The sequence below is a fragment of the Carcharodon carcharias genome, chromosome 13 (assembly GCF_017639515.1).
Source record: "Carcharodon carcharias isolate sCarCar2 chromosome 13, sCarCar2.pri, whole genome shotgun sequence".
Taxonomy (NCBI): Eukaryota; Metazoa; Chordata; class Chondrichthyes; order Lamniformes; family Lamnidae; genus Carcharodon; species Carcharodon carcharias.
This window is the reverse complement of record NC_054479.1, coordinates 87,827,301-87,842,808: the sequence shown is the minus strand read 5'-3', so window position 1 is coordinate 87,842,808 and position 15,508 is coordinate 87,827,301. Positions and strand designations below refer to the sequence as shown.

Sequence of the window (15,508 nt, the reverse complement as noted above, 5' to 3'; positions counted from 1 at the left end):
AACCAGGGAACTACAGGCCAATCAATTTATCCTCAGTGGTGGTGAAACTATTGGAAGAAATTCTGAGGGACAGAATTAATCTACACTTGGAGAGGCAGGGATTAATCAAGGACAGTCAGCATGGTTTTGTTAAGGGGAGGTCATATCTGATCAATTTGATTGAATTTTTTTGAAGAGGTGACCAGGTGTGTAGATGAGAGCAATGCATTTGACAGTCTACTTGGACTTCAAGGCTTTTGATAAGGTCCCGCATGGGAGACAGATAAGAAAGGCAAGAGCCCATGGGATCTAAGGCAATTTTGATCCAAAATTGGCTGAGTGGTAGGAAGCAGAGAGCGAAGGTCGAGGGGTGTTTGAGAGACTGGATGCCTGCGTCCACAAGGATCGGTGTTGGGTCCCTTGCTGTTTGTGGTATATATAAACAATTTAGGCTTGAATATAGGAGGGTTGATCAGTAAGTTTGTGGATGACACAATAATTGGTGGGGTGGTAAATAGTGAGGATAGTTGTAGATTACAAAGGATATCGATGGGCTGATCAGTAGCAAATGGAATTTAATCTGGATAAGTTAGAGGTGATGCACTTGGATAGGACAAACAAGGCACAGGAATACATGAAGAATGGTAGAACCCTGGGAAGTACCGAAGATCAGGAGGGACCTTGGTGTACATGTCCACCAGTCCCTTAAGGTAACGGGACAGGTAGATACCAAAAGGTGGTCAAGGCAGTATATGTGATACTTGTCTTTATTAGCCGAGGCATAGAATATAAGAGCAGGTTATGCTGGAACTGTATAAAACTGTGGTTAGGCCACAGCTAGAGTATTGCGTACAGTTCTGGAATCTGCATTATAGGAAGGATGTGATTACACTGGAGAAAGAGAGAGTGTGTGCGCAGAGATCTACCAGGATGTTGCCTGGGCTGGAGTGTTTTAGTTGTGAAGAGAGATTGGATAGACTGGGGTTATTTTCTCTGGAGCAGAGGAGATACATGATTGATGTGTATAAAATTATGAGGGGCATAGATATGGTAGACAGGAAGGAACTTTCTCCATTGGTGGAGGGATCAATAACCAGGGGGCATAGTTTTAAGGTAAGGGGCTAGAGGTTAGAGGGAATGTGAGGAAGAATTTTTTCACCCAGAGGGTGGTGGGAATCTGGAACTCTCTGCCTGAAAAGGTGGTAGAGGCAGAACCCTCATAACATTTTAGTATTTGGATGTGCACTTACAGTGCCATGGCATACAAGGATATGGGCCTAGTACTGGAAAATGGTTAGGTGCTTGTTTGATTGGCACAGACTCACATATAAACTCCAAAAAGTACTCACTTCCCTAATCACCAACCTTGACCTCAGACAGTTGAATGAAGCTTCAAGAAACTGTAGTTACCCATTATGCATCAGTAGACGAACATAACCAACATCCCCCTGAATCAGGAACTTCCAAGTATCAATTAAAGAACATAATATACAAATGTCACCTACGTGGGTTCGTGTTCCAGAGTGCATCAATTGGAGGGGGAAAAAGTGCTGCCATCTGACCTCTATAATAGATAGCCCTCTGGTCTTACCAACTTGCTGAATACATTAACCATAAGTATTGAGGGTATTTACTTGTAATGAAGATATTTCATTTATTGTTTAGTTTTTTGTCAACGTAGTTTTCATTGCTGCTGTCTTCAACACCTCATTGGGACCTTCATATTCATTACCAGCTATAAAAGGACAAGTGGATCCTTGTCCCAAATGTGGATGCACAGATACCTCAGCAACTAGAGTCGTTGGAAATAAGACTGCTCTAAACACTCACTAAAAATTCTATCCCATTTAGCTCCACGAGATCAGTCTTTAATGATGAGCAAGTACACCTCAGTAAGATGTGCAGCCTGGTGAAATGCTGCAGAGTTCCTAGTCTCTGTTACAGCCAAGAACACGATTCCAGGATGGTATGTTGCCTCCCTGGTGCCAGGGTAAAGCATGTCATGGAACAGCTGCAGAGCACTGGTGGTAGTTTGGGAAGGAAGTGACAGAACAAATGTTGCATCTCCTGTGCTTGTATTGGAAAAAGCAAGGGGGTTAATTGAAGAGCAGACCAAGATGTTAGACAGTATTCCCTCTTTGGAATTCTGAAAGGAGAGGGGCAAGTGTTTGTTAGTGGCATCTGCTGGGACCTTTCCAGAATTAAGGGAATTTGGGCAGGTTACAACCAATGCATCCTCTATCTCTGCAGCCACTTCCTTCAAGACCCCAGGATGCAGGCCAGGGGACTCAATCAGCTTCAGGCCGATTTGTTTTCCTATTACTTTTTAGCCCTATTGATGATGACTATTAAGTTCCTTGCTGCATTCATTAGCAATAAAAAGGCAAAACAAAAAATTTATTGACATTTTAATCAAACTCTATTCCGTACATTATGTTCAAAACAAGTTCTGACATATACACAACTTATTCAAACAAAACAATTACCAAGCATTTACATCAAGCTATATGATAATGCTTGATAAGAATGACTGATCTTTGGTACATAAAAAAAAGACAAAAAACAAATAGTTTAGCCATTTTCAACTTCTGTTCCCTCATCCACACAAGTTATTTGCAAACCTGATGTGCAACTTGCATTTGGAGCAGCTACAATTAGTATTACATCCCCCTCCTGACGCAGTTCAGCATGGTACTGAACATTGATGGATGTTAGTTTTAAGTGGCTATATTGTTGCTGATACTAATGATTGATTTACAGGCTGGTAAAATAAACATCACAACTGGACAGAACACAAAATTGTTGAACTTGTAACTATGGTGTATAAAAGTTTCCCTTTCATATTTCAGTTTAAATGTTGTCAGGGTAACAACTGATAAATTACAGGAAATGACAGCGATTCATTTGTCTTATCTATCAAGCCACCCCTTTCTAATATTGGTAGCTTCACAAACTGCAAACAGAAACCCAAGACTCATTCAAGCCCAACATAAATATTATATATTAAATAATCTCCTTGCAATTTTGAAAGTGTAAATAAGGATAAGCTTTTTTGGTTTTGAGGGACTGGCTTTAAAAACCAGCATTTTTCATTAGGATGGGGGTGGTCCCAGATTAAGTAATAGACTCCTGTGCATTCATAGATCCTTAAGACTAGTCACCAAGGTGTGAAGAACTCGCCCAGAGCAACTGAAGATGCACTGCTCAAGGATCTATTGGATTTATTTTTAATAACTCTGTCCTCAGCATAAGTAACCTACAGAACTGTTCCATGCTACTCCTATCCTTTCCTGCATTGGGAGCTCCATTGCATAGTAGTCAGGACTTACATAACTTTTTTCTGAAGTTAAATTTCACTGCAACTTGAAGATCCCTTTTGTTAATAGCAGACAATGAGACAGAGGCTCCTGCAACTCTAGTCTGCTTAAAAAGCAAACAGTACCCTAGTGCAACATACTGATCTTTCCAGGCAATCACTTTACTTACATTAGATTGATGCATCTAACTCAAACTAAGTTATATTAAAAATGATCTTCAAGGTAGATACAACTCTTCAGAATTAGTGCATCACCCATCCAAATGAAAATTAAGTTATAAAATACTCAAAACGCACGTACTTTGACATAGAAAATAAAAGTGAATGTTTAAAAACAATCCAATACCAGCTTTAATTTTGATCTTTTGTTTGAAAATGTTCAAAGATCAGTTCCTAAAAGACACTAAACAATACAGAAATCCTGAGAAGTCATTTATTACACAAATGTAAACAGGTTTTCATCCACAGCCCAGGTGAATGTACCTTAAAACTATTTGATTTTAGTTTATAATTTATTGCACTGACTCGTGGCTCTTTTGATAAGTATTATGCTCATCAAGATGAATCCAGATTCACATCAACTCTGCAGATTGGACAACTTGAATTTCCCTGTAGGATAAAAATTGTAATTAACTATCTTAGCACTGAATTTGTTGCCACCAATATTAGTACCAATAAGCTGCAGTATACCATCAAGTTATTTCAAACTAGATTGGCAGAGTACTGGGAACCTGAGGGCAATTTCAGAGCAGGAAACAGGAGATAGAGAATTAGTGAGTGAGTCAGACAGGAGCATCTCGAGTTAAAAAGTGTACAGCACAGGAATTTGAGTGTTAAAAAGGTGTAGATGTAAATGCAAGTAGTATAGCAAATAAAACCAGCATAGATACATGGCAGCATGATATCATCACTATTAATGGAAACTTGGCTTAGAGGGGCAAAAATGGCAGATCAACATCCCTGGATAGAGTTTTCAGGCAGAATAGGAGTTAAAAAGGTAGTGGTATAGCATTACTGGTTAAGGAATCAATCCTCACAGCTGTTGGGAAAGATGTTATAATCAATGAAGCACCAAATGGAGGCCAGATGGGTGGAATTCAAAAATAAAAAAGGCACAATGCTATGAGTGTACTATATGCATCCAAATAGTGGAAGGAGTTAGAAGGGCAAATATGTCAGCAAATTTCTGAGTGCAACAATAGGGCAGTAATAGTTGGGGACTTCAACTACCCTAATATCAATTGGGATACAAGCAGTGTGACGGGCACAAAATTCTTGAACTGCATTCAAGAGAACTTTTTTGGCCAGCACATAAGCCCGAGAGGGGGTGCAATTTTAGATTTAGTCTTAGGAAATGAAGCTGGACAAGTGGAAGTAGCAGCAGTGGGGGACCATTTGGGAGATAGTGACCATAATACAGTTAGATTTAGCATCATTATGGAAAAGGATAAAGATAAAAGTTCTAAATTGGGGAAAGAAATTTTACAAAGCTGATGAGAGGGGTGCACTGGATACAGCTACTAGAGTCAGTTATACAGCACAACAACAGGCCCTTTGACCCATCATGTCCATGCAGGCCATCAAGCACCTATCTATTCTAATCCCATTTCCTAGCATTTGGCCTGTAGCCCTGTATGCTATGGCACTTCAAGTGCTCATCTAAATACTCAAATGTTGTAAGGGTTCCTGCCACTACAACCCCTTCAGGCAGTGTTCCAGATTCCAACTACCCTCTAAACCTCCTGCCCCTTACCTTAAAGGTATGCTCTGATCCACCCTGGTTATTAACACCTCCGCTAAGGGGAATATTCTTCCTTCCTACCCTATGCCCCTCAATTTTGTACACCTATCAGGTCCCCCCTCAGCCTTCTTTGCTCTGAGAGAGACAACCGTAGCCTATCCAGTCTCTCTTCATAGCTGGAATACTCCAGCCCAGACAACATCTTGGTGAATCTCCTCTGCATCCTCCCCAGCACAATCACATCCTTCCTATAGTGTGGCGACCAGAACTACACACAATACTCCAGCTGTGGCCTAACTAGTGTTTCATACAGCTGCAACATAACCTCCCTGCTCTTGTATTCTATGCCTTGGCCAATAAAAAGTATCCCGTATGCCTTCTTAACCACCCTATCTACCTGTGCTGCTGCCTTCAGGGGTCTATGGACATGTACACCAAGGTCCCTCTGATCCTCTGTACTTCCTAGGGTCCTACCATTCATTGTGTATTCCCTTGCTCTGTTAGTCCTCCCAAAATGCATCACCTCACACCTCAGGATTAAGTTACATCTGCCACTGCTCTGTCCATCCTGATTGTCCTATAATCTAAGGCTTTCCTCGTCACCATTTACAACACCAATTTTCATGTCATCTGTGACCTTACTGATCATACCTCATACATTTCACATCTAAATCATTAATATACACTACAAACAGCAAAGGTCCCAGCACGAATCCCTGTGGTACACCACTCGTCACAGGCTTCCAATTGCAAAAATAACCTTCAATCATCGCCCTCTGTCTCTTGCCATTAAGCCAATTTTGGATTCAACTTGCCAAATCGCCCTGGATCCCATGGGCTCCTACCTTCTTGACCATTCTCCCATGCAGGACCTTGTCAAAAGCCTTACTGAAGTCCATGTAGACTACATCAACTGCACTACCCTCATCTCAAAAATTGGGGGGGGGGAGTGGAATCAGTGGAGGTACTCAAAAGCAAGATTCTACAGGCAGTGTAGAAACGTCCCCACAAAAAAAAAAAAGGCGGGGGGGGGGGGGTACTGCCAAATCTAGTGCCCCAGTCATCCAGAAGCATACAGGGTAAGATGTAGCAGAAAGAGAGCTTATGAAAGTCACAAAAAGCTCAGCACTAGAAAGCTGAATATAGAAAGTACAAGGTGAAGTAAAAAAAAAGGAAATTAGGAAAGCAAAGAGGATATGAAAAAATATTGGCAGGTTAAAAAACAAACCCAAATATGTTTTACTAGCATATTAAGAGCAAGAGGACAACAAAAGGGTAGGGCCCAGAGATGTACATGGGTAACTTGTTCATTGATGCTGAAGATGTAGGTAGGGTTCTCAAATGAGAACTGTGTCTTCACTAAGCAGAGGGGTGATGCAGGCTTTCTAGTTAAAAAAAAAAAGTGCAAAATATTAGATACAGTAAGCATGAGACAGAGGTGGTACTGGGATCCTTGAAGATGGATAAAATTACCAGTGCCAGGTAGATTGTATCCCAGATTAAGGGAAGCCAGGGAGTAAATAGCAGATGTTCTGAGGATCATTTTTCAATCCTCACTCAATATTAGCAAGGTACCAGAGGATAGCAGGTCTGCAAACATTGTACCAATATTTAAAAAGGGTGCAAGGGATAGGCTAGAAAATTGTAGGCTGGTTGGAGAGAGCTCATAGGAGATTTATAAGAATGTTGCCAGGGCAGGAAAATTGCAGCTGAGGAAAGATTGGATAGGCTAGGGTTGGTTTCCTTAGAAAGGAGACAGCAGAGGGGTAACCTAATTGAAGTGTACAAAATTTTGAGGGGCCTAGTTAAGGTAGACAGGAAAGACCCATTTCCCATAGCTGAGGAGTCAATTACCAGGGGGCGTACATTTAAGGCGATTGGTAAAAAGATTAGAGGGGACGAGATAAAACTTTGACCCAGAGGGTGGTGGGCATCTGGAATTCATTGCCTAAATTGGTGGTTGAGGCTGAAAAAACTCATTTTTAAAAAGGTACCAGGATATGTACTTGAAGTGCTGTAACCTGCACAGCTATGGACCAGGTGCTAGAAAGTGGGATTCAAAATGAGTAGCTCTTTATGGCTGGTACAGACACAATGGGCTGAATGGCCTCCGTGCTGTAACTTTTCTATCGTTCCATGGTAACAGATGGGTTTTAAAGGTTTCTTGCACTTTTAAGTTATACCTTAAATTGCTGTTCCAATGGGAAAGTGGAAATTGATAAATTACCAATAAATCTCAGGTGATGAATAAATAAAAATGATTTGCATCAAATGAAAGGAAGTCAGAATTTCCAATCACTTTCTTACCAAGAAAGAGGTCTGGAAATGCAAGTGTATCATATCTGAGACTTAAATGCATTTATATGCTGAACTGATGTCAGATGCAAAGCACGTGCATTACTGGAACCCATTTTAAACAGGAACAGAAACAAGTTAGAATTTTGTGCTGATGGGAGGAAGGTATTCTTCAAACTACAGAAATTTAGAAGCTTTAAACTTTCAAGTATAAAAATGGGAAAGGAGAGCATTGACAAAGTTACCATTTCAAGTTCCTTCAATACAGACAAGGCCAACTCAGGCCACAATCAAGGCACAATTCCTTCAATTCATTCATGGGATTTGGATGGCTAGGCCAGCAATTATTGCCTATCCCAGCTACCCTCAAGGAGGTAGTGAGCTGCCTTCTTGAACTGCTGCAGTCCATGTGGTGTAGGTACAGCCATAGTGCTGTTAGAGTGTTCCAGGATTTTGACCCAGTGACAGTGATTGAACAGTGATATATTTCCACATCAGGATGGTGTGTGGCTTGGCGGGGAACTTCCAGATGATGGTGTTCATGTGACTACTGCCTTTCTCCTTCTAGGTGGAAGAGGTCATGGGTTTGGAAGGTACTGCCTAAGGAGCTTTGGTGAGCTTCTGCAGTGCATCTTGTGGATGGTACACTTATGCCACTGTGTTGGTATTGAGTGAACATTTGTGGATGGGGTGCCAAGCAAAACAGGCTTTGGCCTGGATGGTGTTGTTAAGTTTGTGTTATTGGAGCTGCACTCAAGCAGGTAAGTGGGAGTAATCCATCAAACTCCTGACTCCAGAGTACATTCTACACCCTTGCTACCTTCAGTGCTTCCTCCAACTGGTATTCAACATAGTACCGATTCATCAGCTGAGGGAGGGGTGGTACATGGTGATCAGCAAGAGGTTTATCATGTTTGGCCTGATGCCATCAAACTTCATTGGGTCTGGAGTCAATGTTGAGGACTCTCTCCCAACTGTATAGCACTGTGCTGCCACCTTCTCACCATCAGGGATGATGGTGATGGTGGTGGTATCTGGGACATTATCTGTAGTGTATAATTCTGATTGCATGACTGTCAGGCTGCTGCTTGGCCAACTGAGACAGCTTCCCCCAATTTTGGCACAAGTCCCCAGATGTTACTAAGGAGGGCTTTGCAGGGTCAATGGCCAAGTTTGCCATTGTAGTTTCCAGTGTCTAAGCCAATGCCAGGTGTCTGGGTGGTTTAATTCCTTATTGACATTCAGCAGCTTTTGATATATTCAAGTGGTTTGCTAGGCCATTTCAGAGGGCAGTTAAGAAAGTCAACCAGATTGCTGTGGGTCTGGAGTCACATGTAAGCCAGACCAGGTAAGGACAGCAAATTCCCTAAAGGAATTTCTTTTTTTTTTTAAAGTAAACCAGATGGGTTTTTAAATGACAAATCAGTAATGGATCATGGTCATTAGACTTTTATTAAATTCAAATTCCACCATCTGCCATGGTGGAATTCAAACCCAGGTCCCTAGTGCATTATCCTGGTGATCTGGGTTACTAGTTCAGTGACAATGCCACTACGCCACCTCCTCCCATTAATGAAATTGCAACTATTCTAAGTATAATGAATATTTATTACCCATCATAATGATAGGCAAGTTACTGCAGCAGCCACAAATTAAACTTTAAAATTTAATGCATTTAAAGAGTCACCTAGGCTTTGACAGCCCGACAGTATCCTATAAAAGGGAGTGTTTAACAACCTGGTAAATGATGAGTTCTTAAAATACACACATTTTCAATTAAGTTCTAAATAAACCAATTTAAGATTACTCAGGTTGTGTCCAATTATTCCCCCCAATGATTTTATGAAAACCTGAAAAGTTTTTCTAGCAGTAGCCAACAGTAGTTTTATATCTGCAACTACCAATGTGAGAAAAAAATGTTTTGCAAATAAAGTATCATGTAGACTTCACATTTATTTTATAGTTTGTTTATTTTTCCCAGTCACTATTTTGTGCTTGGTCCCAATCGATCCAGTCTCGACCCAGCCATCAGAACCATTCTGAATGGTGCTGAAACTTCTGGAAGTTAAAGCACTTGAACAAAACATGCAACATTTCTTTGCTATGCATACCTTTAACCAGCGGTCAATACACTGGCTGTGATAGTCATGAAGACACGGCAAGATCCTCAACTTTTCTCTTGGTACATAGTCATTGAAGCAGATGTGACACCTAACGAGATTAGAATAGTGTGATGCATGTTTTACTAATGTACATTGCATTTTGTAACTCTTCACATTTACACAGGCAAAAGCAACAACCACCTAACCAACAGAAAATCACAAATTAGATGAACGGCCAGTAAAATTTTGCAACATGCAGGAACTCAGAAGCTTCCTTTGTGCAGTGTCTGTACAAGTTAAGAGTTAGGATTTGGACGTGTTCACTGTTGTAATGCAGCCAATTTGTACTGAGCAAGATCCCAAATGGTACAAGATGAACATCACCTAAAAACCTATGGATTATGTTGTCAAGGACAGAACTTGCTTTTCTTCAAAGAGTACCATGCAATCTTTTACATCCATTTAACAAGGCCAGATTGTACAGAGTTCTGCAAGGTCAGATGCCATTTGGATGTAATTTCCGGACACCAAGTGGCAGCCTAGATTATGTTAAAGTCTAGGGGAGTGGAGCAGTATGTCAATCTTTTGACCAAGTGCTGCCACTACACCAATGTGATCCTTGACATTCACTTGAGACACCGGAACAGGGAAATAAGGCCCAATTTCATCATCTCATTTGAAGGACAGCATTCCACTGAAAGCATTTGCACAGGCTGGGAGAGTGACCGAACAAAGAGAGTTAACAGGAGACATCTGGGCAATTACGATACAGATTAAACGCATTTCACCAGAAGTGAAAAGGACGTCAAAAAAGGTTGGGGTTTGGATTGGAAGGAATTAGAAAAGTGTTGTTAAAACAAGTAGGAAAACAGTACTAACAGGAGCAAAGCAGAATAAAACTGTTAAGACCAAGTTTGAAAAATAATTGGTGGTGGTCAAAGGGAAACAAGAAAACATTAAGCATATAAATAAGCAAATTTAAAAGTGTGAGATAGATATTCAAAGGATTTTTTTTTAAATTGCAGCAGTATAGTCCCAATACTAAGCATCTTACACCAAGATGTTCAGGAAGACAATAGTAATACCAACTATATTTTCAAAGATCTTCACTAGAATTTCCCAAAGAACTCAAAAAGGCTACAAAAGCATAAACCACAAGATCAGTTTTACCTCAGTATGGCAAAAACCCAAGGATCCATTAACAATGAAATGATCAATAAGGCATAGGCTAATGAGGGACAATGGATTTGAAGGACTGCTGTGCTAATTTGACAATTCATAACTAATTATATATCTAGGTACAGTAAAAAGTAAATTGATTATATAACATCATTCCATAGCTGTGTAATACTAGCAAGGATGCATTTAATGCTCCACCCTAGTTGGCCATGATCGACTCCCTTGAGGAAAAAAATGATGATTCAGGCATTAAATACAAAACCAGAATCACATATAAATTTGTAAACCATGGGATTTTTGTAACCTAGCAGCTTTCATAGCAATTTCTCCAGTACTGAACCAGTTCAGGAATTACCAGAATCAATAGATTTCTTTATGTAGCTGGTCATGACAGCACATTCATTCATTACCTGTGTATAACCTGGCATCAATAACCCTGACATTTAACATGCCACAGTTGACCAGCGTTAGACTAATAATCTGGGCACCCACCATAAATAGGATATTAGAAACATGATTGAGGGAAAGGGAAAAGGTTATCAGTTTGCCAAGTGGTGGAAATAAAGGAGGCCTAAACTCAGGATCATCAGAAGAACAAGCAGAAAATTATAGACTTGCCACACCGCTGCCTTCCAAAGAACATGGAAAACTTCACTATAAAGTGCCCTATTGATACAAGTAGCAATTTAAAAAGTTAAATATTTGAAAGGAGGGAAAGAGGCAAACATTCAGCTTCAGTTGCAGAGCTAGTATGAGCATAGGTTATGATGGAATCAATGGATTGTGCTCCAACTTCAATTCTAAAACAAGGCTTGAACCCAGAGCCTGACAAGAGGAGAAAGCCAATTTAAGTCAAACTGACAAATTATACATATAAAAGCATTTTTGATGTTTATCATAAGATATCTGAGCCTCAATTTGGTTTTAATGATGCATAAGAACATTGAATTACCTTAGAGAAAATCTTAAAAGCATTTTTTTTGGGATGCAATCAGTTTATCTTATACTGCTGCTTCTTTCTTGATTGAGGCACATCTACCAAGGAGGTGACTTGCCCAAGTTTAAGAGGTGGGTAAGTGACTTGGGGCCCAGTAGAATGTATCAACACTTTATTTCAGGGGTAGATCTTCAGTAGATCAGAAACTTGGCTGTGTAAGTCAGTGATGTGCCACCCAAATGGCAAAAGTTGCTATCTGTTTTACTCCTAGTTTGTTCCAAAATTCTGATTTTAAATGCCAGTATAACTCAAAAGTTAGGGCAACAAAACAGGTTTTACTTACTGTGTCTTTTCTGCAGCATGTTCTGGATCAAATAACTTGGTAGGTAAACAGTTAATTTCAGTAGTGCTGAGTTTCCTCTGTGCAACAGCTGAACCTTGTCTTTCTTCAAAAGCCAAGAGCTCCTGGATTTAAAAAAAGTGGCCATTTTTAAAGGGCAGCTGTTCAAACTGGACAAAAAAAATTCATAGGTTTACAAAAACATTCAACCATGCTGGATGTCCTCTATGTAGTCTCTATTAAAAAGTTTGTGTTCTCTATTAAAAGTTTCTTAATGTGGGAAAGTAGCAACACCAGTATCAAATCCCCCAACATTTCACCAATTGAGCAATGAGAAAAATGCATCCACTCACCTCATAGTCATTACCATCATTTGTACTTTCATCCAAATATAATGAAGTAGTCTGGTGCCGGCTGCATCTCCTGGCTCTTCTTCTTCTTCTGACTAAAGATTGTAAACAATTAAAGGTTTAGCTGCTTGGATTTCAAGGGATAATGAATGCTAATTCTGCAGCTCAAAACAGACAGGCTAAAAATTTTAGGTAACATCACCAAAACAGAAGCAAGCGGGCTTTACTAGAGGTTCAGGACGTACAATGCTCTGGTCAAACTACACTTTGAATATTGGCTGGTGCTGGTCAGCAAGTAACTAAGACCAGTAATGTTAGTTATGAGAGAGCCTGAACAGACTTAAAATGCAAATTGGAAATGCAAGATTTTATGGATGTCAAAAACAGAATATCACCAAGCTAAACTAGAGAATAGAACAGAATGGTTCAAACTAGAGAACAGTAATCTTATGACTAATGTCAGGAAATAGATTGTCTGTTTCCTATGTTGATCAATAGCAACAAACCCCTGAAAAAATTAACAGCTAGATACAAACAGAAATAGTCACCCTAGGTGCGTGACTCATAAGCTGAACTTCACCTTTTATGGGATGAGACAGTTTGTAGTTAGACTAGTAGTTTACCACAAGTACCTCAAGAGAAGTGTTCAGTGTCTGGTTAGAAAACAGGATGGAGTCACTAGATAATGGTCCAACTGTTAACATTTTACTAAAGCCCCATTGCTGCTCATTCAACTGCCTAGCATCGTTAGAATGAAGAGGGGCTTTCAAAGTAAAGGTTAGGTTACTGGTTAAGCAACTGAGACTCTCTGGTCTTTGCCCAAGACAAGTTAAATGGTCCTACCAAGGTTTGAAGATCCTGATGAGCTCCGCAAACAATTTCCCATCAAAGTGGAGCCCTCTCTACTTTGCTGGGATGGTGATGTTAACCTGAACAGTAGCCTGGAGTTCTTCAGATCTCGCTGCATCAAGTGATTTGTTAAAACACAAATTGCTTGTGAAACAAATAATGCTCAGTGCTCCATTTCAATAAATTTTAGTTCCATAGAGCCAATAAGGCATTCAGCCCCTGAACTGGTTTACTATTCATTTTCACTGGGAGGGAATCTACAAAGGTGGGGGGAGCTTGAGCATGTGGCAAGTATGACCTGATCAGTTAGCATAGATTTGTGGAGGGTAGGTAATATCTGACTAGAATTGTTTTGAGGTGTCAGTGCATGTCTGTATGGACTTCAGAAGACATTTGATCTTCAATAGAAAATTAGTAAAAATATAAGCATGTTGAATTGGAGGCAACTGTAGATCAGTAATCGTGAGGTAGGAACTGGAAAATGGGGATGAATGGAATGTGCTCTGCTGTAACAAGTACTATTTCCCACTCAGTACTGTGACTTTGGCTTTTTCCCTGTGTATATTGATGGCTTTAAAAGAATGGGGACTTTGAAGGCAGTTAGCAAACTTTGATATCAACAACTTTGTCTCCCAACAGCAAGGAATTGCAGGACCTAAATTGATTTGAGTCAGCAAACCTGACTGTAGTTAAGTGTAAGTAATTGAATTTAAAGTTTTGACTAGGAATAGTGGATAAGTAAAGGGAGTTGGGTGTCCACATAGACATCACAAAGCTAGTGCATGGTACAAAAAGGAAAATGGAGCAACCTTATCTTAAGGGCTGGAATTCTAAGGAGAGGAATTGGTCTTAATTTATAAAGATCCTTAGTCAGACTCCTCAAAACAATTCTAGTCAGATATTACCCACCCTCCACAAATCTATGCTAACTAATCAGGTCATACTTGCCACATGCTCAAGCTCCCCCCACCTTTGTAGATTCCCTCCCAATGAGAATTTTCCAACTCAAGTGCATAATTCTTTAATCTAGAGAGCTAGAAATGACTAGTGCAATTTCTTCACCTATTTAATATTTATGGAAATCAAGCTAGAGGTCCATTATTTCTATTCCCATTTTTTAAAAACTCAAATCCATTTAACCATCAATACACAAAGCAATTCTTACCACTTGTTTCATCAAAAAATCTTTGCAGACCATGAAGAACAGGGTCAATTACTTCTGGATTCAACATGGCATTTCTGCGCTGATATGCACTACATCCAGGCTTCCCACAATACCCAATGTCCGAAGAAGCTAATAAAGTCCTATGCTCGCCACATCCAGGTAATCCACAAAATTCGTGGAAAGAGTTTTCCCTTGCCTGCAGGGAATATAAACAAACAATTAATTGTTACAGTTTCATAGATAAAAGACCATCCCTTGTCTTTACACATGGTAAGTTCAGTTAAAGATTTCAGTTGGTCAATGCTGGATGACAGCCATCATGGTCACCTCGGCTGTGGGCAGAACAGCTTGCCAGCCAGTAAGTATGGTTCTGGTGCTGAATGACTAGGAGGCCAGAATTCAACACTGATTACTTGCAGGATGGCAGAGTGGGATGCAATTTAAACTAACCTAGAACACAGATAATAGGTGGCACTTCACTTACTGCAGGGGCTGATCTTGTATTTTCAGATTGATGCTGAGCTTCCATGTCAAACTGTGCCTGCCAAAACACAACATGTCTGCAGTTAAACCACTAAATGCTAAGAGAAAATTGAACAAAACAATAGAGGATGCAGCAGACTTCTTCTGAAGGACAGGCATGGCAGATTAAACTTATGCAGAGAAATGAGAAGTATTTGAGTGTGAATGAGGGACAATACAAACTGAATGTAACAATTTTGAAGGTGGCAGGAGGGGTTGACAAACCTATTAAAATATTTTTCCTTGGCTTCATAAAACAGGGACAGTATAAAGAGAAAGTTATGCTAAGCTTTTATAAATTACATTAAAAAGAGGCCTAACAGTAGTGTCCAATTCCAGATCTCACTTCAAGAAGTATGCCAAAGTCTGGGAGAGGTTGCTGAGGAGATTTAGCAGAATGATACTAGGCGTGAAGAACTTCAGTTATCTGGAGAGTCTAGACAAGCTGGGTTTGTTCTCCTTGGAGATGAGAAATCAAAATTTAAATATCTATTCAAGATTATGAAACACTTCTATAAGAATGGGACCAACTGGATAGCTCCAAGAACGGCACACGCAAGATAGCATAAGGGCAGTCAATGTTTTTATAATTTGTTTGTTTGTTTTAAATTATAACTACACTGGCTTCTAGTATTTTAAAATTAAAGACTACTAAAGTTCCCACAATGTATTATTTGAGAATTGGGCCATTGGTCTATTGTGACTGAATATTATATGGCTTTCCAAGTTTACT

At 39.9% G+C, this 15,508-nt stretch overlaps 1 protein-coding gene across 5 annotated transcripts in view; it reads right to left on the bottom strand.

Moving 5' to 3' along the window:
* Positions 1–2,370: 2,370 nt before the first annotated feature.
* Positions 2,371–15,508, bottom strand: part of si:ch211-59o9.10 (uncharacterized protein LOC561841 homolog) — a 32,190-nt gene continuing 19,052 nt past the window's right edge. For all 5 annotated transcript variants that reach the window (XM_041203657.1, XM_041203656.1, XM_041203658.1 and 2 more), the window contains 6 exons: positions 14,738–14,794; positions 14,254–14,449; positions 12,243–12,334; positions 11,893–12,014; positions 9,443–9,542; positions 2,371–3,904 (listed from right to left, as the gene is read on the bottom strand). In XM_041203657.1, coding sequence (XP_041059591.1) covers positions 3,851–3,904; positions 9,443–9,542; positions 11,893–12,014; positions 12,243–12,334; positions 14,254–14,449; positions 14,738–14,794 — 621 coding nt within the window. In that variant the 3' untranslated portion in view covers positions 2,371–3,850. The remainder of the gene's footprint in view (positions 3,905–9,442; positions 9,543–11,892; positions 12,015–12,242; positions 12,335–14,253; positions 14,450–14,737; positions 14,795–15,508) is intronic.